At 40.9% G+C, this 24,349-nt stretch overlaps 1 protein-coding gene across 1 annotated transcript in view; it reads left to right on the top strand.

Annotated features, from left to right (window-relative positions):
- Positions 1–11,183: 11,183 nt before the first annotated feature.
- LOC134155748 (zonadhesin-like) overlaps positions 11,184–24,349 on the top strand; it is a 53,369-nt gene continuing 40,203 nt past the window's right edge. Inside the window, exons 1-10 of the mRNA XM_062603223.1 lie at positions 11,184–11,285; positions 11,374–11,523; positions 13,131–13,393; positions 13,995–14,076; positions 16,272–16,337; positions 16,597–16,841; positions 18,330–18,613; positions 19,272–19,549; positions 22,318–22,916; positions 23,314–23,878. Of these exons, the coding sequence (XP_062459207.1) occupies positions 13,244–13,393; positions 13,995–14,076; positions 16,272–16,337; positions 16,597–16,841; positions 18,330–18,613; positions 19,272–19,549; positions 22,318–22,916; positions 23,314–23,878 (2,269 nt within the window). The 5' untranslated portion in view covers positions 11,184–11,285; positions 11,374–11,523; positions 13,131–13,243. The remainder of the gene's footprint in view (positions 11,286–11,373; positions 11,524–13,130; positions 13,394–13,994; positions 14,077–16,271; positions 16,338–16,596; positions 16,842–18,329; positions 18,614–19,271; positions 19,550–22,317; positions 22,917–23,313; positions 23,879–24,349) is intronic.

Genomic DNA, 24,349 nt, shown 5'->3' with positions numbered 1-24,349 from the left:
ACAAAGAATTATTACATGTCACACCTAGAGAAGCAGGGCATCTCTTTGAAAACATCCTCATACATCTCTTCTACAGGTTAATGAGTCAGTAACTCTTTAGTTAGAATAGGTTGCCCAGGGAGGTTATGAATGCTCCATCCCTGGCAGCGTTCAAGACCAGGTTGGACGAGGCCTTGGGTGATAAGATTTAGCGTAAGGTGTCCCTGCCCATGGCAGGGGGGTTGGAACTAGATGATCTTAAGGTCCTTTCCAACCCTAAAGATTCTATGATTCTATGAGCACAGCACAGTTTGATTTGGCCATCACCTGCAGCTGTGATTATCCAGGAATTATTGGAGACTGGTAATAATAGATGCACCTGCCTAACACTCTTACCCTTGTTTCATTTTAGGCAGCCTCCTCAGTGTCTGGTGGACTCTGGAGGTAGCAGAGGTGACAAAATTGAGCAGGAATAGCACCAAACTATCAGAAGAGAGAAATTATTGTCTTTCCTCCGTAACTGTCTGTAGTTTTGATGCCAGGGTGTTTGATCACATGGATTTTGCTCTGGTCTATTAAAGAGAGAAAGTTATTTGTGAAATTCAGCCCCAGAGTTTGGAGGGAAAGGAAGAGGGGACTGTGCCTAAAGATACACACAAGTACTAAAACAAGAATGATTGCCAGACATTAAGGAGGTTTATCCTCCGTTTCATAGCATGCCAGGGCTGGAGTCTGCAAAATGTCCAAGAAAGTTCAAAACCACTTCAGACCTTGGCTAGGCTTGCTGAGATCAATAGGACAAAACACAGTCCTGCCAGAAGACATTTTTAAATGCTTCATTACACTGAGCCAGAAAGGCAAAAGATTGGACCCGATCTTATCCAATCTCAAGAAAATAATCAAAGGGCAAGGGTCATGATTGACGGTTGTTTGACTTAACCTTCGAAAACTACCCAAGGTTTTCATGTCTATGCCAACCTAATACCAACATTAAAATCTTGAGGGATAACCAAAACAATAACTATTTTCTTGTTTTACACATTTTGCCTGCAGATACCAAAGCAAAGTTGACAACTTTACATAAAAGTCAAGATGAAGTGGCTTGTGATGAAGAGCTAACTCAGTGGGTCTGCTAACAGCAATGGATACCATACTCCACCCAGCTAAATGCTGGGCCGGGTTGTCATGGTGCATATCAAAGCTTACTCTTCTAAACACCAGGCGTGGTGAAGATGGAGTTTGGACTTGAGGAAGAAACTGCCATGCTGCTTGCTCAGCAACTGACTTCCCCGCAGATCAAGATCAGACCAGGTACCAGAAACAAAACCACAGAGCAATTCCAGCACAAACAGAAAATTCCTGTGACGTTACTGGGTGATCCCCTGGTTGCGTAAGGCCCATAGGGGACTGTGTAATAGGTAAAACAATCTGAACATGGAGAATCTCCTCCTGTGAGGAGACAGGTGGTGTGAGACATTGGGGTCCTGCCCTCCGTGGCATCCACCCGTGTGCCAGTCTCTTCCCTGCCAGCAGAGGCGCCACACCACCAGCCCCCCTGACCGGGTGCAGCCTGGGCCCCTCATGCAGTGCCCGAGCCAGTGCTGACCAGCTCAGGGCAGTTCCTGGCCCCCCAGGCTGAGGTGTGAGCCTATGTGTGGGGGTCACGGTGAGGCACAGACACAGCCTGGGATGGAAGGGTGTAACAGTGCAAGCCAGGACATCAGCTTGCAGGGCCTACAGCCAGTCAGGGCAGGGCTGTGTCATGGGCCAAAGAGCAGCCCCAAGTTGGGCTGCTTTTTAGTTCAGGTTTTGAGTACCAAACCTCAACTCCCTACTTACCACCAGCTTCTGCTACCAGCATCTCTGGTATTTGTCTCAGCCTGCTGCCAGGTGCTGGGGAGTGTCCTTAGGAAGGCCAGCCATCCCAACTCTTCACCTTGGCAACTCCCAAAAGTGATCTACCATCATCCCACTAAAAGCACGTTTGTATTTACAAAAGCCAGGAGATGCTTGGCAGTGTTTCAGCTACTTGCCTTCCATGGAGAAGCCTCACCCTTCACTGTATTTTCCAGTGCATAGTTTTCTCTTTCCTAGATGGCTGACACAGTGCAATTTGACCACCTTTAAGACTTAAGGGTTGCTCATCTGCTCATCTACCTGTACTCTCCATCACAGCCACTGTTTCATTCTGGTGAAACTTTGATGTTTTACAAATTAAGTAAGTGCTCTAGTCCCTGAGCTAACCAGGTAATTTCTCTCACATTTTTCTTCCTTGGACTTGCTCATTTGCTGTGAAAAATTAAATGCACCTGGGCCAGAAAGACAGGCTGACTCATACGGGATGTGGAAGACCAAGGTACAAGAGTTTACCCTGCAGAACAGGCATTTGAGATAAAGGCTGGGTTTTTTTTCCACTCTGACCTCTGACAGGTCCTGTCATATCATGGTTCCACCCTGGGAAATGGGAACTAACGAGCAGCTCTGAAACCTGATCCTGGGGAAAATTTTTCAGGTATAAGGAGCAAGCCCATGCGGCTTTATGGAGTGAATGCAACTACAGTACTATAGTGCACTTGGTCCCTGGAACACAGCAGTCTGGAAACCTGTTCCTAGCTGTGTGGATGCAAAGGGAGACAAGAGCAATGCTTTACAGTCTGTGGCTGCTTAAAAGATTTTTCTAAGTATATTATATTATTGTCTTCATTTTATTCATCTCCTGGATTTGCATGTTAACACAGGTAATAGGAGAACTGTGGGATAAAATGAAAGCTATTTTCCATAGTAAAATCTTAATTGATTAGTATACTAAATTTTCTTTTCTGTTTTCTCTTTTTTCTTTTTCTCCCCCCCCCCCCCAAGCTTTTCTCACAGATTATCCTCTGCTATACTCTTTGTATAGCAGGCCTAGAATAAAGAGAATTTACCAGGACTTGTAGGTGTCACATGATCCATCTCTAAAAGGTTTATTCAAAAGTACAGGAAAGATTTAAAAGTTTGCCTTTCTTGGAAGTCCTGTACTTAGAACATTAACAGTGTGAAGGGAATTGCCCCTGCTTCTGTTTCCCAGCTTTACCCATGTGTTTTTGTGTCATTGCTAATCCTCCCATTTTGATCTTAGTTTTAAGAAACTGTTTTCATAAATCTGAACTTGTGAAGTGGATATTTTTGACTCACAGATGGTGTTTTGCTTAAAAACAAACAAGGGAGAAAAGCATTCTACTTCTTTGAAAACCTGAAAGCATAACCTGGTATTACCCGGAGGATCAGAGCTCTTAGGGCAGTGAAGAAAAGGCAGAGGTGTGAACTTTGGGACTCTTTAGCCATCGCAAGGTTATTTCTGAAGCCTAACATGAATTTTCAGCACAGGTTTAAGTCTTGCTCATGGCACAGATGCACTAAGTACTACTATCCAAGTAAATCATATATTCTCATATGTTTGGAAGACATAAGCCTTGTTTTCCGGTATAGCTCAAAATTCACGTGCTTCTTTATAAATACAGTTCACTCCAAAGCAAACAGCAGAATGCTGATCACTCATTCTGAACCTGTCAATGACACAAGTGATCTTCATTTCAGTTTAGTTCATTTCAGATGTAGAATTTGTAGAACAAAGTACAAATAACAATGAATTTCACAAGTTTCATACTTTGCTAGGGTACAGAGTGGGTTTAGCTTTTGATCTGGGGACAGACTGTGCAACAGCTTGTATTTCATGTCTGTCTCTGCTTGTAGAAGCAGCAGGAGCTGCCAGACTGAGACTTTTTTTAGCTCAACTCAGTCACCTCTTAATGGGTTTTCCTGTCGACTGGAGAGGAAGGTATTTGTGATCTAGGTAATGGAAAGCAGCAGTACATAGTTCCAGGAATCATGGGAAGTTTAGGATATAGATCAGACCATATTAATAGATGTTGACAAGCTTCTTCATTTTTAAGTAATTTATAAATGCTCATAGAATCATAGAATAGTTAGGGTTGGAAAGGACCTTAAGATCATCTAGTTCCAAACCCGCTGCCATGGGCAGGGACACCTCATACTAAACCATGTCACCCAAGGGTCTGTCCAACCTGGCCTTGAACACTGCCAGGGATGGAGCATTCACAACTTCCCTGGGCAACCCATTCCAATGCCTCACCACCCTAACAGGAAAGAATTTCTCCCTTATATCCAATCTAAACTTCTCCTTTTTAAGTTTTAACCCATTACCCCTTGTTCTATCACTACAGTCCCTAATGAATAGTCCATCCCCAGCATCCCTATAGCCCCCCTTCAGATACTGGAAGGCTGCTCTGAGGTCTCCACACAGCCTTCTCTTCTCCAGGCTGAACAGCTCCAACTTTCTCAGCCTATCTTCATACAGGAGGTGCTCCAGTCCCCTGATCATCCTCGCTGCCCTCCTTTGGACTTGTTCCAACAGTTCCATGTCCTTTTTATGTTGAGGACACCAGAACTGCACACAGTACTCCAAGTGAGGTCTCACAAGAGCAGAGTAGAGGGGCAGGATCACCTCCTTTGACCTGCTGGTCACGCTCCTTTTGATGCAGCCCAGGATATGGTTGGCTTTAGTAATTTATAATTGTACATATCTATATATTTACATAAAAAAGGAAATTGTATTACATTTTTTTTTGTGAAGCAACTGTAATAACAAGGTTCAATAATTTAATTGCAGGAGCCATTGCATATCTAGAGGGCTCTCTTGCTGTAAGAAGTGACTGTTCCTTAGGACTATATCTTGAGAGAAAGCAACCTTATCTATGAGGTAACAGATGATGGGAGAAGTCATCCTTCCTGAAACAACCAGGAAAAGGTAAGAGGTCTGTAGGATTACTCAAGACATGAGAAATTGGACTGGAAGGCAAGGAACTGCACCAGTTCATCTGGGATCTATAGAAAAAAAATCAACCAGGCACATAACAGCTGTTTAAAATTGGTTCAAGTAAAAGCTTGTTAATATTAGAGTGCTGAGGACTGGAGGGACAATGTAGGCTTCATCAGCCTCAAAGAAGTGTGCAATGGTGAGCTGAAAATTCAATCACACTCCAGCATTCATTAAGCCAGGCCTGAGATTTCTAATTTTAGACACAGATGCATCTGTAATTTGAGTTATGTTATAGAGAATGAGCTATGTGTCTCATTTGTTTACACTAGAATGAACCAGGACTAGCACCACCAACTTTTACAGTAGCATATTGGAACTGAAACAGAGCGGAATCAGACCTTTACAGTAGTCTAAATCTTTTATCTCTGTAGGTAGTTTGGTTTCACAAACCCATTTGATGGAAATGAAAAAGCATCACTGCCTCTGAAAGAAACTACTGTTAGAGAATGGTCTTTGCATGCCACGGGTTTGTTGTGTATTGTAGATCCAAACCAATAAATGTAAAATACATCAAGATGCAGATATGAAATTATTGAACTCCAGTGAGACAAAAGCAACTGATTAGATTATCGCTGAATAACAAAACCCTAGAAAGAAGGCAGTTATAGAGATAAGTATAAACAGTTTCCTCCTGCCAGAGATCTGTTCCTGGAACTCTTGTATATCTCATCTGTTATTAATAGACAGACTTGGAAAAATTTCTGGGCTTTTATAAACTGATTTACTAATCTATGATTGCAAATGTAGCACCCCAAAATTAAGAAGAAAGCAGTTTTACCTGTGACAGTCTTTTCTTTATTCAAAATCAATTGGGATGCCAGCAAAAACTCTTTATTGCATTGATCAGGAGAAATGTTATGTTCATTAGCTTGTTATACCTGAAATGAAATACTCCGTGATTTATTTCAACTAAAAGATAATAAAAGCCTTAATAGTTATGATTTTCGTTATACATTACCCATATAGTACACCTTTGTAAGCACTTGGTAAACTTATGAATGTTACTTTGAAAATGCATTTCTTTTAAGTCACAGTGTAAGAGTACTATTTGCAGGCAGGAATTTTGTTAACAGGCAATTGACAGCTGAGAATACTGTCAGAAAACTGCTATCTTTTTATTTCTGTTAGCTCTGCAGTGTTCAAAACATAAGAAAGAGAATGAAATGTTAATCTGTCACCTGCACTTTAATAAGAATGCTACGTTTCATTTTCAAAATCATTACAGCTATCAAAGCAGGAAAAAGACAACTTGAATTTCAGATAGAAACTTGAGTTTGGGGAGCCAGCAGTTAGGAAAACAGCCTCAGCTTGTGCTCCATAGAACACAAGTACGCTTTACTCAACAAAAAACCATCCATTTGTTTTCTAGCAACAGAGATTTTTTTTGTGTGTGTACTTCCTCCTCAGCTTGTCAAAGCATGTTACTCAACATAGTAAATGTGGGATTAGTTGCACTGCTGCATAATCTAAATTCATCTGATTATAGATTTATGGGTGCTGATTGTTCATTTCATAACTCTTTAGTGAAGGTTTACAACAGTGACGTGGGTAGCTCAAACAAGAATCCAGCATAGACAGATTTGTGAAGGAATGAGAGATCTGGCTGTGCCTTCTCACACAAAGGCAGAGTGGAGCCCAGAGGGCACTAGGGGTTCCGGAAATAGTGACAGAGGTATTTCACGCTGCAGAAGTTGGCTCAGTCATTTGTCAGGGCAGAGGAAGAGCTGAATTGTTACCTGAATAGAAACAACAGAGGGATCCCTTTACTCATGCAAATGGTATCAATTTAACTAAAATTGATGCAAAAAGCCAATGCAGTTAAATCTCTGCAAGCCACAATGAGATACATTCATTGTCTGAAAATCACATAAGATGTTTAGGTTTTATGTACAAATTTACCGAACCTGATATATTCCAGATTAAGAGAATCTGCATGGAATTCTGCCATTTAAGAACAGCCATTTGGTTAATTCAGTTAAAATTTCTTCTAGATAGAGCCTCAGACAGAATAGGCCCTGGGGTATATAGGTGGTGCAAGTGCACCCCAACAAGACATCAGCATTTCATATCATCCAGTGACCTCTCTGCTTTGGGCTATGTAGCAGTGTAGAAGTCTCCCATAGTGTCACTATGAGGCTCAACTAGCCTCAAATCTATGACTTAGGAAAAAGAGGGTTTGTATAATTTTCCCCATTCTTCAAGGTTGCCAAAATCCTTAGTTTTCTACTGTTTATAACACCACAGACTAAGCATTATCAACATGGTGAAGTGCAATTGTTATTCATCAGAGAACACTTGGATTCAAGAAATTGGAGTAACCAGATTTAGATACTTGAGGACAATTGTATATGCTGGAAAAAAGCAAAAGCTGCACTTAGCACTCACTAGAATGGATGAACTGCTGAGTTTGCTTCTTTTAGTCTTTGATTTATCTTGCCCAGGACAATTTTTCTTTGGTTGCATCTTCATTTTGTTGTCCCTTTGCATAGGTATCTGGCTGATCCTGTCTCCTGGGAAGCATAACTTCATCCTGCAAAAATGAAGAGTCCCTTTCTGACCACCAGCCAGAAATGAAGCTGTATGCAATAGGATCTCTGTCCTTTTGAGGATGTTGTGTGCCATTGACAAGCTCTACTGTTGGCATCTTCTTATGCAGATTTTATGTGGGTAATCTGTCATGTTTGTTCCCACTGAGTGGCCCCAGTGAGCCTTGTCAACAAGCAGCAGGTGAGGAGAATTTCTAATGCTGGTGGTAGATGGGGTGAAGTCTAGTGTTTGGTTTCAAAATGAAGCACAGCAGTACAGAGCACTAAGCCAGCCATGGGGATTAACTGCCATTTGTCCATCACTTGCATCCTTGGTTTAAGCAAGAAGTAAAACATAACTTCTTTGTAAGATTGTCTCTAAATGCCCTTTCTTGGGAACAATTTTAGCTTCATGGTATTAGAAATGAAGAACTGTTGTTGTTCTTCTTCCTCAGGTTGCTATGCAGTCCAGGCCGATATACAAATGGCAGTGTCTCCCAGGAGCCTTTCAGAGATACGAAGCATGTGGGTAGAGAAGAGAAATAGTAGGCCTGCAAGGTGATCAATTTGGTTGTCAAGACTGCAGGATACTGTCACATCCCACGGCATCAAATGGCAAGTAATTTTCTTGTCATCCTTCCCATATATAAAAGTAGTTATTAATCGGTATCCCAGTTCACCTTTTACAGAGTACCTGAGCTGGCATTAAACAGGAGTGACAGATGATTGACAGAAAAGGTCACACAGCATGGCTGGAGAGCATGCCATGTTCTACTGACAGGAGTGTTCATGTACTGCAGTGCTTCATATTTGCTGTGGGTGAGGAGGGGTCAAGGACTGTGCCTCATCTGGATGGAAGGATTTACCATTTACCTTTACAGATTTGCCACTTACTGGGCCAGCATCTCAGCAGCCCTGCTCAAAATGCACTGTGCTCAATGCAACTTTCAGATGGTCAGTCATATTCTCCCTCTCACACTGAGTGTGCTCTATGGTTTTGTGCAGGGAATAAGTTTCTTTGTCTAGATCACAGAATTCTCTCCCCTGTTTACTGATTACCAAAAATACACACATTTTCTTAGGAAGGGATTTTCACTGAGAGGGGTGATTGCCAGTTACATAAGCATCCATCATTTGGCTCTGGTGGGGCTTGCGTGGGGCATCAGCCTGTGGCTGAATTGGCCCGAGGCCCATTGTCAACACAGCCATTAAGATCTAACTTGAAATATGTTTGTATTTCTGCTTACATTTTTGCTTAGTCTTACTTGATCCTCCCTTATTTCTCTTGTTTATATGATCAGCCTCCTAAGTTACTTGTTAATGGCAAGTGAAAATATTTTGTGCTGAGTAGGGGGAAAGGGAGTAGAAGAAATTACAGGCTTACATTATGAAGCTTAATGGCCTTAATCACTGGAATATAATCACAAAGGAAAAGTGCTTGTTACTAAGAGGCCACTTTCCCAGAAAGCCCCACTCCCAGAGACATCCTTTTATACAAAAATAGAGCTGTGGTCTAGGGTTTCTAGGCAATGTAAGGAAACACTGTACACTTTCTGATTCTCCTGTGGTTCTCATCACTCATAAAATTCAGATGAAGTAGGGAATTGGCTGCCTTCAAACCATTTCTTTGCAGGCCCTGATGCAAGGAATGCTGCAAAGAACAGAATAGCGAAGGATGAAGCGTCAGTGGGAATGATTCACTTGCTTTTTCTGTCCCAGTAACCAACAGAGACTCCATTATAGCCCAGAAAATGACCATTTGATTTTCAAGCAGGGCTGATATGATAACAATACTATTTCAGCAAGTTTGTGAATTGTGCCCACAAAAACATGACTGAATAAATTGAAAGCTTGTTATCAGCTCTGCTGAATGCTGGTTTCAGAAAGGGAGAAATTCAGTCAATATGAGGAACCTCACTTATGATAGCAGTAAAATCTGGGCAGGAGTTTTAAATGAAGAAAGTTGCCTTGCTATCAATGTAAGAAAAAAGCTCTTTAGAACTGCAGACTTTTAAAAATATAAAACAGCAAAACCAAAAATTGCCAATATCAAATCAATTTCTCCAGCAAGCAACTAAGAGTGTCAAAGCAAGTGACATTTGAAGTGAATATGAGCTTTTGGATCACATGTGCTTTTCTTGAGGTAGATAACCCAGGAAGCATAACTGATATATGGTCGGACAGGTTTTTATAATCGCCTCCACCCTCTGGTCAATATATTCTTCTGTTTCACTGTAGGTCATCCTCATTTTCTCCTCACCGAGTACAGCTGGTGGATTACTATGCAAACTATACCACACAGAAGACTTTACTCTGTCTTCTAGCATGGAGACCCTCTGGCACTTCCAATACACTTTGATTTTATTCTGTATTTCAGTGCTGAATACTACAGGGTAAGTAGCACAGTACTGAATTCAGCTTAATTCAGGAAGCTTAGCTGTTAATGATAAATATCCTTTCTTCACTTTTTATATGTGGAATGTTTCTTCCCTTTTTCAATGTGGAATATTGTACAACTGAACCATGTCATTGAAAAAAAGAAGAAATAATTTAAATTTTTAGTTCAGTTGAATAATTTAATTTTGCCTAATTCTGCACTGGCTCCTGTCTGTGTGAAAAACCTGTAATGTGGATTTTTGATGGCACATCTGAAGAGGAGAGATCTTGACAGAATAACCACAGTAGTTACAGAACACTAGAATATATCTAGGCTTAGGACTATCTGGCTTAGGACTTACCTGATTTGTAACAATTAAAAGACAGCACTGAATAGAGATGAGTGGCAACTTGTCACAGCTTTCCCTTTTTCATGAGAGAAGAGATCCAAGAAGGAACAGTGAAGAAAATTTTCTTACTTTATCTCTCTTTCCATATTCTCTTTCCTCCTTAGCCTTAGCTTGGTCAGTTCTCCAGTTGCTTGCTGCATTTCACTGATGAATTGATTGCGTGGTATTTGCTCCTAATGTCCCTAGGTTCTCTGAATATCATTGCTTGGATTTTGAAAGGCAGTGGGGCCATTCACTGTGATGCATTCACTTAAGGGCAGATTCTATATACTGTGTCAAGTACAATAAGAACAATTAAGGAGGCACCACAGAGGTTAGAACTGAACCGTTCCTCCAGAAACTGGGGGGCACCGTCAGAGTATGTCAGGAACTACTATTGTAGCCTTGCAGTCCCTATACAAAACACCCAAAAAGCAGAGCTATTTATGCTGTGATCTGTGACGGGATTTTGGTCCTGTGTCAAATCATCTCTGTGGGAGCATGTAGCACCACAAGGAATGTGCATTTGTAACTGCTTTTGTTCTGCAGCACTTTCAGGGTTAATTCGAATAGCTGAATGAGGTGGCAGCTCATGAGGTGAATGAGGTGACTCTCAGTGTCATGAGAGACTTGCAGGAGTTAAATACGTAGCCTTCCAACAAACAACAGAGTTACATAGTACACTAGTTTACAGGCATTTATCCACTTTGCAACAGTGGTGATGACAATCCCATGAGCAAGTCCTTGCTCTTATCCTACTACTATCTGAGCTGAGCTGCATCCATCCATCCCTTATGTAGCTCCCTGTACCAGGGGAACTGGTCTCCTTTCAGTTCAGTGGGATACAACGCAGAGGATTCCTCCACATAAGATGAAATGAACATATCCCACCTTTGACTCGCTCTCTGAGCTGTATCATGAAGGAGTAAATATGTATGGGAAGAGAAAAAGTGAGACATGGATCTGGTTCTATTCAGTTATTCAGTGAAACACCCAAAGACATACGTCAAAGTCCCAACATTCTTTCTTAAATAGTTTTTGAGTCACTAATTCCACAAGGGCTTCACTGTGTTGTTTTTCTTGGCAGGATCAAGCAAAGACCAGCTGGTAGCTTGAGAGCATGGGATCCTGAAACAGGTAACTGCGTGTCATTAGTGCTGTTAATATCCAGGCAGATTTTGAACATACTAGCTGCTCTTCCTTACTTTGATGTGGTGTATTTCAGCTTACCTCACCAGATGTGATTTTAACAACAACTCAAGACCATTTTGTGACTGGACCCAGCCTTGCAATCCCAACCAGGGATTGTGGATACGAACCAAGCATGATACTCCGACTGATGGAACGGGTCCTGATGGAGACTATCCTGACGGAAGTAAGTGCTCAGATATGGCATTGTTGATTTCCTTATGACTATCTTTATTCTTCTTTCTTTGAAAAAGAAATTAATGAAACCCCTTGCAATATGCCAGTTTTGTTTCATGCTAACACCTGTCTTTGACTTTTCACTGTCAGTTACGAGTAAATTAAACTGAGTTGGAAAACTTTATCAGTGCATGAAAGTAGAAGTAACCTAGTTATGTCATGGTTAAGGCTTCACAGAAAATGCAGTGATGTGCAACAGATTCAAGAGAGGGCTTGTGCCCAAATTACACTGATACCAGTTAATGGCAATAAATTTAATGATGGCTGTACTTAATGATGGCACTAGATGATGTTCACTCTAGTAAAATGTTAAAAGATCAAGTCTGAAATCAAAGAATATCTTTAAAAAGCTTGTCCTCAGCTACACGTGACTGAAAAACTGGGGTCTAACATGGTTGTATGGTTAAACAAGTGTTTTTTATTGCTCCATCTTTATCTTTTTGAACCGCTAGTTTTGTACCAGCAGAACCATTTATGGGTGATCAGTCTGCAGTCATACTGCTTTCTGTAATTATCCCAAGACTGAAAGCTCAACTGCTGTCAGGCTCAGTAAGTGGATCAGAACAGAGTTACAATTTTTGCTAAATTATTTTCTGCACTTTTAGTATTCTGATACTGAACAATTAAAATTGCCTGTTGAAAGAAGAAATTAAATAATTTTAATTTGGATTTACACAGTAATGTTTTGGTTTTTGATTCAGTACAGACCATATACCTTTAAATGTGACTTATATTTTCTCACCAACTAAAGCATGAATGTTAGATGCTATGTGTGGAACCATACTTTCCCATACAGAAATGGTTAATCATTCCTTTCTGATTCCTTTCCATAGTCAGATGGGAGAGTTGATTTCAGCCATGCTGGGGAATGTAGCTTTGATCTTAGCCCAAGGGAAGCAAAAATTTCAGGCCTAGTAAACCAAAACATGATCTCATATTGAAGCAATTCAGACTAAAGTGTTTCAAATCCTAAAAGAAATACTGTGAGTTTCTGAATTTTGAAAGTTTGCTTCCTTTTCATAATGTAAAACCTAAATATGTTGATGGAAATATCTGCATTAATTACTATCCCTTCCATTTCGAGATAAAAAGAAATGCTGACAGGTTGGAATCTTCCCTGTGCTTGGGCTTTGCTCTCGAGACCAAAATCTTTAGAAAAAAATACATCCCACAGGAGAAGGTGTATAGCAGATTGTATTATTTTCCTTAGAGGAAAGAGGAAACTGAACATGGACCAGTAAGGCACTGTATCTGGAGGTGCTGTCTTGTGAAAGAGGCCTACATCTTTATTTGTGATCCCAAAATAATGGTTCATGTGAGATGGGATATATTTGCTTTGCTCTGCAGCTCACATTCTGATTTGGCTAACTACATGGTGCTAACCATTGCAATGTAAATTCCAAGCGCTTTCAACTTTGCATTACTAAAGATGCCCTTTATTTCTTTCAGAGTTGGGTTGTACTTCAGTTTTAAATGACATCTGACAATCTACAAAGTTTCAACCATATCTGGTTTTGGTTTTGGTTTTTTTTTTGTTTGTTTTTTTTTAATATGCAGAAGGCTATTTCATCTACCAAGAAGCAAGTAATCTGATCCCATTTGACACTAACAGACTTGAGAGCCCAGATATTATAGTGTCTGAAAAAATATGCATAGATTTCTGGTACTATATGTTTGGGTCAGAAGAAATGAATGAGCTGAGAGTGCTTATCCAAGACAGCATGGGCGAGTCTGCAGTGTGGAGTCAGAAAGGAAGCCAAAATTCCTTGTGGAACTATGGTGCCATCACTCATAGTTTTCTAACAGAGAGAAAGATAAAGGTAATACATCTTCAGAATAAATTTATTTATACAGTATCAGCATTTATTCTCCCTTTGCAGGCTGTAAAAGGTTGAACATGTAAAGCAGAAAAATATAACCTCAAGATTTGCTCAGTTTATATTTTGTAAATATAACGACCTCATGCACTATGCTGATGAACTATGAGAAGAAACAAACAACCCCCTGAATTTTACTGGTGCTATTAGTTAGGGGATAAAAATATATTTAGTTTTCCTCTTTTTCCTTCCTTCCCTTCTTCACAAAGGAAGTCAATGGCTTTAGGTGCCTTAATTAAATTCAGCTTTGTCTGCTCTGGGTTAGGGTTTGAATTGTGAGATGCTGCTTATATTGGACTTCTCTATAGAATCCAGACAACTGATTTATCAGTCAGCAGAAGATAGGGCAATGTTTCCTGAAGTCCTTACCTTATTACAGAATATATATTCTAGGCTTCTAAGGGAAGCTAGGAAAATTGTTGTACCCTCAGTTTTACTTAGCACCTTTAGAGATAGACCAGAAAGAATATTTGAAAACATGCTAAGGGAAATGGTCTGCCATTTGCCTAAAGAAATGCAGTGATTCACTTTTCTTCCTGTCTAGGTAATTTTTGAGGCTGTCCGAGGACTGACAGAGTATGGGGATACGGCACTGGACAATGTGAGAGTAAGGGATGGATCCTGTGGTAAGTCTGTTTTTGCACCTTAGAGTATACTTCTTCATCTCTGTTCAAGCTGTTGATCATTACTCAGTTCCATGTAGAAACTCCTCATGACCTTGAACCACAAAAGAGAAAAGGCAAAAACTTTATAGCTCACTTCACTTCAATGCTCTCTCTTTTGCTGTGGTTCTTCCTAAATCTTTCCACACCACCTCAAATGTTGAGAATAAGCTATCCCATTCTCTGAAAACATGACTGTTTTCACAAGGTCCAGCAAACTTTACCTTAAATCTGAAGTGCAACTCTAAACCCACCCAAAGGTATACATACTGGTCTTGGGTTCCAGATTAAAGTGCTCTAATTGGCATATTGCAGCAAATCTCAGTTCATACAAGCTCAGCAAATACAAAGTGCTGCAATAAAAAGAAGTAATGGTGAGTTATTAAAGCTGAGTTGCACCACCACATCTGACTATAAATCAACAACATGAATTTGAGCCTTGACCCTGTAACAAATCAGCTAAGACTGGCAGAAGCTGTGGATGACTAGAATCTGGAAGTGAAATACAGTTTCATCCCATCTTTACTGACAAGCATGCAATACTTACAGAATGTGAATTGAACAATAAACTTGCTGAAACCACGTAGAAGGTGTTGTTAGGTCTTATTAGACCTCAGTCTTTGTGAAATACTACTCATATAATGACAATAAAATGTTTCAAATTTATGCTAGCAAAGACAAGGACTTCTATTCAGGTCCATGCTCTTAGAACATAAAATTTTCTTTTAAATTCTGTGAAAATACTTGGGGTCTTTTCTTTTTGAGGGCTAGTGAGAGCCAGTCCTTCATTTTTCCAGGTGTATTTGCACCAGGTGTATTTCCAGGTGTACGATTCAGCCACTGGGTGGTGCACTAACATAACTCCAAAAGTGCTTCTCCCTCTGTTATACTATATAGCTACTAGTGTGATGAAAGTTGAGTTATTAGGTCCAGAAAAGTCAAAGTCCTCCCAGCCTTTTTGTTTCTACAAGAATGTTTGATTGAATAGGTATTTTAATCAACTTATAAAATACTAAATGTATGTCTATTTGTCACATGAAAAAATAGCTTCCAAGGCAAGTTTGTGATGAGTTTCTTCAGTATACACTAGACTTCAAGTTACGTGAAGTCTATTGGTTTCTTCTATATTACAAATAGTAAGTATTTTGCAAAACCCCCACATCCAGCTCAGTTTGAATTGCATAGTTAGCACAAAAGCAGTATGGTCATAGTATGTAGTTACTGAATCGTTACTCAAAAATCTCTAACTTGTTCTTGTATAACTTCTTTTCTGTATTACAATTTAATTCGTATAAATACTGTCATTAGCAATGTCAGTGATACGGAAGAACAACTGCCTTACTTGTGGATTCATTTGAATGGTTATACACCTATAGTGCATCTATAAGTAGGTTGGAAAGCATTACCTTCCATGAATCAATTCATCACTTGGTCATCTTCTTGTGCAATGACTGTTATCACACCCTCAGTGCACAGTGGAGGGCTCATTAGGATGCAGTAGAAGAGTACCTGAATGAGGAGAGCATTCTTTGTTTTGCAAAGGGGCAGGAGTGAATGCATGCATGCTCTGAGGTTAGTCTGTTGTACTTCCAGAGATTCAGATCCAACACTCATTGGCATGTCACCAGGTTAATGAACATGACATGGGAATACTCACCCTGATGTTTCTAGACCACACATACAAGTACACCAAAAGGATCACTTCTTTTAGAAGACATCTTTCTGATGGGTAAATATAGGTTGAGGAGGTGCAAATGCTTATTAGCAAGCAGAAGCAGTTGGGAGGGAAGACTCTGCAGCATGACTGTTTGTTGTGTCTGTCAGTAGAAAGCTCTTACAGCTGTCACATTCCCAAGACATAAATATAATTTTAAAGGAACAACAGAACTCTCTGATTAGAAACTGCCAGTGCCCTGAGAATTATTTTTTTTTCTGCTATACGGCATCTGTTGACAAGCTGCTGACTTGCAGACCAACCTAAGAATCAGACAAGCTTTTCTAAGCACTCAAAAGACCTATGTATCCTCATTTTTAAATATAGGCAGTCCCACTTCTAACTTTATGCTGGTGAAGAATAAGAAGAAATTAATGTATGTTGGTGTGTAAGTAGTGTTCACCCTATAATGTCGCAACTCACTGTATTTCTTTTCTATTAACAGAAGCTGTCGCTACCCCTGTACCACCAACAACTGCACCAACAGAATCTACACCATCTTCAGTGACAGGTAATTTTAGACAATCATATGCTAGCCAGTGGGTTGTAGAAGGACACCTAAAGCTTTCACTCTCTGTGCTACTTATTTGCCTCTGTTGATTTCTTTGGGTATATCTGTTATGGCCATATAAATCTGCCTTTTCTGTTTCAGTTTTTCCATATGTAATCTATAAAATGGGGATGATTGTGCTTTCCTACTGCACAGCAAGGTGGCTTTTCTGGATGTATCCATGTGTTAATGAGAACATACTCCTTTTTCCTGTCTCCAGAAGCAATTTGCAGTATACATGGAGATCCTCACTATGACACATTTGACAAGCAGCTTCATGACTTTATGGGCACCTGCACTTATACCCTCTCCAAGCTGTGCGAGAGCAACAGTTCGCTGCCCTATTTCAACATAGAAGCAGCCAATGAGCACAGGGGAGGCAACACTCGCGTGTCTTACATCCAATACGTGGATGTTGATGTGTATGGCTACAGGATTAATCTGGGTAAAAACAGAGTTGTTAAGGTAAGGTTAGAGCCCACTATCTATCATTAGTAGTTCATAGCCTGAAAGAAGAATGACTACAAATTTTATCACACATGCAGTAATACTTAGAGGGCAATCAGATATTTAGGAGTAGGAGTAGTGTGGAGCTCTTAAGATTGGAATTTCAGAACTGAAATCATAGGCTACAGTTTTGTGCTTTGTAGCTACAAGTTGGGATTAGAACTGACACCCCAGAAGGTGTTGGTGGGCTAGCCTATCTTTCTAGCTTGCCCTGCATGCTCAAGCTGGGTCTGAATCAGGGAATAAAAAGGCCCTGCATTAACCCAGTCTACGCTGGTAGTTATTTCCTGATTCTGAGTGGTATCCTGTAAAACTTCATGCTTATCCCTGATTTCTAGTTATTAGACATCACTGCTAACTTCCCTTGACACCTGGCACTTGCTATAAGCATGACCAGATGAGAGTCCTAGAGTGACAATCTGATGACTCTCCTCACACTCACCCATTGTGTCACTTTGCCAGTTATTGTATTTTAAGGCTTCTTTATGGCACCTTTCCATAAAGGGACAATAGACATGTTTGATTCAAACCCCAAATAAATGAGTAGGTCACCTTACTTTGCTACCAACCTTCTTTTAAGAAAATAGTATAGTGATTTAAGTAATAGGAGACAAGGTTTAAAATGTACATTGAGACCTTTCATATTTGATCTTAGAAACATAGTAAACTCATATATCCACATTTGTCTATGGCTTCTCTTTTATAGCTTTTATAGCTTTCATAACTTGTATAGCTTTTATAACTTGTATATCTTTTATAACTTGTATAGCTTTTATAACTTGTATAGCTTTTGTAACTTGTATAGCTTTTATAACTTGTATAGCTTTTATAGCTTTCCCTTCTATTTACATTTTTTATTATGTATGTGTTTATTTTTTTATATATATGTTTCTAAGTAAACCAGACTTTCTTACATATGTAATAAGAGCAAATATTCAAAGTAGATACTAATTTTAGCAAATTTTAAAGGATTTGAAGTTTTTTTGTTTGGGTGCTTACTTTTTATCGTCTGGTGTTTCAAACATGACGTTTGAAAGAGAAAAAAAAACACCCCAAACAAAACAAAAAGAACCTTTTTCAAGATTTGACCTATCCTGAAAATTTTATGAGAATTGATTGTAGCTACATCTTTTTTAATCTTACCTAAAATAAAAGACTACTGCTGAGAGATCATGCCAAGTCTTGGATTTCTGCCAGTTGGGTCTGGTTCACCAAGCTCACTTTGACTGCACTTGGAAACTATGTAGCTATGTTATTATGGCCTCCAGGTCTTAGACTATGCCCACATATACTACATTCATGGTAAATAATACTTAACCCAATATGAATTCTTACTGCTCACTGTGTAAGTCCTATGCTCAGGAAAGGGGTGTGATCTAAGAGGGTCGTGATTAAAAATACTTCTTTTGACGTTATTATAATGACTATCCTTCTCTGTGCCTGCAGGTTAATGGAGTCAGCCAGGTGCTCCCTCTGACCTTGGTGCAGGGTGTCAGTATTTCCCTCAGTGGGCAGTATGTGGTGGTTACTACTGACTTTGGGCTGAATGTCAGGTTTGATGGAAATCACAGAGCACAAATCACTATTCCCAGTACCTATATGTCTAAAGTTTGTGGAATATGTGGAAATTATAATGGGCACAAGGCAGATGACTTCCTTAACCCAGATGGAGAGATGGAAACAAACTCAGCCAGCCTTGGCAACAGTTGGCAAGTTTACAATGATTCCAGGTAGGACTACAAATGCCATGCTGGGCCTTAGCTGTTGGTTATGCAATGATAAGTATTTTCAGCAAATGTTGTACGTGTACCAAAAATGTCAGGCACATGGGACAAAATATATTCTTGTTAGTGTGCTTACTTTTATCTGTCTGGGTAAAGTTTCATAACAAATGTAACTGTGCCTAAAAAGAGAAAGTGTGAATAAAACACTGCAGATACCACTAAGATTTCTGTATTGTTATAGTATATTAATGCTAATACTTGAAGATCTATTTGAACTCTTCTGAAGATACTTCACTATTTATTTTATAATTTCACAGTATATTATTTAATGATAGTAGAGGTTTAACTTTGAATGCTTTTACTTTTTTTTTGCCCTTCCTCTAGGTATTTTCCATGTAGAAAGCTTGACTTAAAAGAAAGCCAAAATAAATATTTGGATTTCTTCTAGGCCTCTCAAAGGTTATAAGGTTGAAATCATATTAAAATCTGAATTTCTATCCCAAGTGTTTGAAATGTAGAGCTTTAAAATACGCCATGCCTATCCTGGGTCAACCCTGTAGTTTTGTTAGATCTGAGTTGAAAAGCATCTTAGGCGCTAGTCCATCCCAATTTCATTAGTGAATTTTTCTACATGCTTTTTTTTTTTTTTTTCTTTCCACATTAGGTGCTTGCCAGATGATGGTCATACTCCAAGTTGCACTGCTGATGAAAAACATGTCATCCAAAGCAATGAATATTGTGGTCTGATCACAGATCCCAGTGGTCCATTCCAGAATTGCCACTCAGTAATTGATCCACAGAGTTATTCTAAAGCCTGCCAGTATGATCTCTGTGAACTTCATTTGAACAATGCAGCCCTCTGCCAAAACCTGCAGGCTTATGCAGACATGTGCCAATCTGCAGGAGTCCAGCTGACACCGTGGAGAAATGCAACCTTCTGCCGTATGTATCAAAATTTACTGGAAATCACCACTTGTCAGGAGGCTGTAATTAGGACTTCCTGAATAACTTCTGTATTTCTTGTACAGAACAGTACAAAACATTGTTTTGAATTCATATGCCATTGTGAATCTTGGCTGTTCATGCTAAAGATTTCAGGGTTGCATACAGTCCTCAGTTTGATTCTCTCAGGAAAGGTCTAGTGAAAATAGTTAAGCTGCTTCGGACGAAAGGAGAAAATACTGTCTAGTCCATCTTAAAATAGAATTGGAGGCTTTTGCTTTGAAATCCTCTAGTGTCTCTAATATTTGTTCAGGGGTATTAAGTATGTCAGGGACATATGACTTAGAGGGATTTTTACCTTCTGAAGAAGCTATGCCTAAACTTAAATGTCTTTGAGAGAAAAAAAAAAAGCCTCTGCACATGCTTAGTAGATGTCTAAGAGTTTTATGCACCCTTCCTGCTGAGAGTCAGAGCTGCCTTCTTCTGTACTCCCAGCCTCTCTACTTCAGAGTGATCAGACACCCAGTTAACAGAAGGGAAGCTGTGTCTTCTCCTCTTGCAGCAACCTCAGCAAAAACACATCAAGGTGGGTAACTTACATGAACATAGAAATTATATGAGCCTGAGCAGATATGAGGTAGAGCCGTAGATGTGGATAAGGAATCCAGGCAGTCTGGGACAGTGAGAAAGGACCTCTAACTAGGAGCTGGAGAGGACTAATGAATAGGCTAAGAGAAAGACCCTGGATTTAGTGGAAGCAAGTAGGAGCTAGAAAAGAAAATGAGAATTTGTTTAGAAGTCTAGAGAAGAGAGGAAGAATAGGTTGAAACTGGCTAGGCAGAGAGCCAAGGACCCAGAAGCACAGACTAGATAGCTGGTCCAGGAGTCACAGCTTGTTGGTCTTGCAAGAATAATAAAATCAGAGTTGATGGGAGGAATAACTCTGAGATCAGACAGAGAGACTATCTTAATCTCACAGTTTGTATCAGTGCAAATAGAGCAGGATGAAGGAGGAGCACATCTGACGAACTTAGCAGGAGAACTGGGATGAAGGGAGAAGGACAGTATTGGAAACACTATCAGTGGCACAAACTCCCATATGTATAAGAGAGAAGGGGTTGCTGGCCATTCACCCCTGTGGATGGCATCAGTGTGTTCTGTACAGGCATAGTGATTCATGGTTTCAGATGGGAGAGGAAGCAACACAGGTAGGCAGCCTGGAATTAAAGGCCAGTACTGAAGCAAGAAGCCTGCGCAATGGAGATTGTTAACCACAATAATGGAAGTGGAGATTGTAGTTGAGGATGTAGAGGAGACAGAAACAAAATACTTGACAAAAGATGTCAAGTACTGAAGTAATAGAAGTCTAAGCTGGAGATTAAATAGGAATAATGACCTTTCTTCTGTGAATGTTCGTAAACATTACATCAAAAACATTTCTCAAGCTTTCAGGCACCTATTATAGAAAAAAAAGGAGAAAACCCCCCAAACGACAAATAAAGCATTTTGTCTTTGGAATAGAATTTAAATATTGCCTGAAAGTCCTGGACAGATCTGCTTCCACCAGAAACAATGCAAATGGTGATCCAGTGCTCTATGTGCCTTTTGCACTGAAGGAGATGAGGAGACTGGAGACTTGGCTGTAAACACTTGAATGACTAAGTCCTGATTTCTTTCTGGCTTTTGTTTCACATTTGACTGCAGTCTGTAGGTGGAGCATTTTCTCTGCTGGGGGCATTACGGAAGTTTTCTCTCACATATATTCTATGGTTTCTGAGCAGGAGTGAGCCCTCTCTGTAGCTGTTATTTCTGCTTGTAGGATCTCTCCTCTTACCCTTATGCCTATTTCAATTAATGGACCTGGATATGTTTTTGTCCTCTACCAATGTCACCAGCTTGTTTCCAATAAATCAGCTGGGTCAAATTTAGTACGTGGGAGGATGAGCAGAGAAATGTACAATAAAATTCTGTAATCTCTGTCTTCTTAGGAAAGCAGACTAAAAACAGGGTGAGAAAATCTGTGATTATAAACTGAATGGCATCACGTAAACACATGGAACCTGAAAAGATTGTTCAGGAAACTTCAGTTCTGACATCTTCTCACCTGAAAATCTCAGTATTTAAAACCTCTAAATAACTTGGGTATCTACATGTTGTGCATGTAATGATATGTAAAAATAGAATAGAGGACTTCTACATCCTGATTATTTAACAAATAATGAAGACCTTGGTGAAATAAAAAAATATTAATTAAGAAGCCATAAGATAATTAGAATTAAATATCAGGAATATTACCTAAATATGGCACATCCTTGACAATGTTCAAGGCCAGGCTGGATGGAATCTTGGTTGACATGGTTTAGTGCAAGGTGTTCCTGCCCATAGCAGAGGGGATGGAACTAGATGATCTTAAGGTCCTTTCCAACCCTAACTATTCTATGATTTTATGATTTTATGATTCTATGACTAGGACAAATAACTAACATGACATGGATATCCTTAGCCCAATGCAAGAATTCAAACCAATCAACTTCAGCAGCAAGAGGTCTCCTAGGAAATTCCCTCCATGAGTGAAACTTTCAATAACCCAAACCTAAAAAGAAGGGTGGTAAGACAGCAAAGGCATGCATCAAACTGCCTCAGAACTCCAAGATACACCCAAATATTTCAAATGGGATACGTATTCAAATATGCATGATAATGAAAAAAAAACCAGTCCTTCAGTACTTAAAATAGATTAATAGAAAGGTTTTTCTTTTATTACACAGCATTAGCCTGTCCAGTCAACAGTCACTATGAGCCATGTGCTGCAGCCTGCCCTGCCACCTGTGTGGACCCAATAGCACCATACAGCTGCAACCTGCCGTGCGTGGAGGGCTGTGTGTGCGACAGCGGGTACCTGCTCTACAATGACCAGTGCGTGGCCAGCCAGCAGTGTGGGTGCTGGCACAACGGGCAGCACTACCCCGTGGGCTCTGAGTTCTGGACAGACAACACCTGCTCGTCAAAGTGCACGTGTCCCGCGCGGGGAAGCAAAGTCCAGTGCTTTAACGCCTCATGCCCTGCGGGCCAGTTCTGTGGGGTGCAGGATGGGAGACCCGAGTGCCTCGAGCAATCCTACGGCATCTGCCATGTCCACGGTGACCCTCACTACAACACCTTTGACAAGGTGACGCACAACTTCATGGGCAACTGCACCTACACCCTGGCCAAAGTGTGCTCCAACACCACCTCCCTGCCCTACTTCAACGTTGAGGCCAAGAACGAGCATCGTGGGAACACCAGAGTGTCCTATGTGCGCAAAGTCCTGGTTGAGGTGTACGGGGAGCGCATTGCCATTGTCAAGCAGGAGAAGAGCCAAGTGCTGGTAGGCAGTGGGGCCGGCATGAGCATGGCACAGCTGCAAGGCAGCAAGGCAGGGCTGGCTTTTCTTGGCAGGGCATGGCATGGTGTGTACCAGACACCTTCATTGTCCCAGGTGTGGGCGGGTTCCCCTGAAGCCACTGGGTTGCTTTCTTTTACTTTTCTGGTGGCATTGAGGAGGAAGAGGCAAATGGGGAATGTGGCCGACGGTGAAGAGCGGCCCCTGCAGGGAGCAGAACACAGCCACGGCTCTGCAAGCCAGAGGGGCAACTGGGTTGTGAGGGCATCGCGGGCTCCGGTTTGCTGCGCCTGGGCTGGGAGCAGATTTCCTCGGGACAGGAGAGCCAGGAATGCCAGGGACAAGTGCAGGGCCCAGGCCCATTGCCGTGTGTCTGCCCTAGGTGAACAATGTGCGCCAGACCTTGCCGGTGAGTGCAGCGGGAGGTGCCATCACGGTGAGCAGGAGTGGCCGCTACATTGTCCTGGAGACAGACTTCGACCTCAGAGTGTCCTACGACACTGACCACTCGGTGGAGGTGAAGGTGCCCACCACCTACTTCAACCTGACCTGTGGCATGTGTGGGAACTTCAACAACCGTAGGGAGGACGATTACATGATGCCCAACGGGCAGCAAGCCGCAGACTCCAATGAGCTGGGGGAGAGCTGGCAGGTCCCAGAGAGTGACTCACCTTGCGGTGTCCCCGACCCCTCCCCACCCTGCAGTGCAGAAGAGGAGAAGCTCTACGGATCGGACCAGTTCTGCGGCATGCTGACCGCCAGTCCTGGCTCTTTTGAGAAGTGCCACGCTGTGATCAACCCGCAGAGCTACTTTGAGACCTGCCTCTATGACCTGTGTGCCCTGAATGGTGGCCAGGAGGTGCTGTGTGCTGCTCTGGAGGCCTACGCTGACGCCTGCCAAGCAGCCGGTGTGACTCTTCTTCCCTGGCGGAATGCGACCTTCTGCCGTGAGTTTCTGTAGAGATCTGAATCTTTGGATAATTCCTTTGTTGTCTGAACAGGTTGATTGTAGCCATTACCTGACAAAGTTAAGAGATCTTATGTTCTTCACATAACATTCAAAATATTTAGAAATAAAATTTTGTAAATGTCACCTCATTATTGTTTTCTGCCAGACAGAAGTTAATTTTGTTCATTATCTGAAGAATCTATCTTAAAGCAGTAACAGTAGGTCCTGATAATACGAAATCCCATCTGAGTTTTAGAAGATGTTTTGCCTTTAATATGTTGGTTCATTTCCAGACTTTGTCCAATGACTTTAACAATCTCTGTACTTCTAGAAATGTACCAGATAAAAGTACCTAGCTTCGAGAGGCATAGTTTTTACCTGGATTTGGAGATGCTTAGCATCTAGTATATATGTGTTAAGCATTCAAGCTTATTTCTTGTAGAATGTTTTTTTTCTTTTTTTTGCTTTC

Source organism: Pezoporus occidentalis, unplaced genomic scaffold, assembly GCF_034315485.1.
Source record: "Pezoporus occidentalis ecotype Australia unplaced genomic scaffold, CSIRO_AGI_Poc_V1 ctg8, whole genome shotgun sequence".
NCBI classification, from domain to species: domain Eukaryota; kingdom Metazoa; phylum Chordata; class Aves; order Psittaciformes; family Psittacidae; genus Pezoporus; species Pezoporus occidentalis.
Note: the sequence above shows the minus strand (reverse complement) of the source record. Positions and strands in the feature narration are given on the sequence as shown.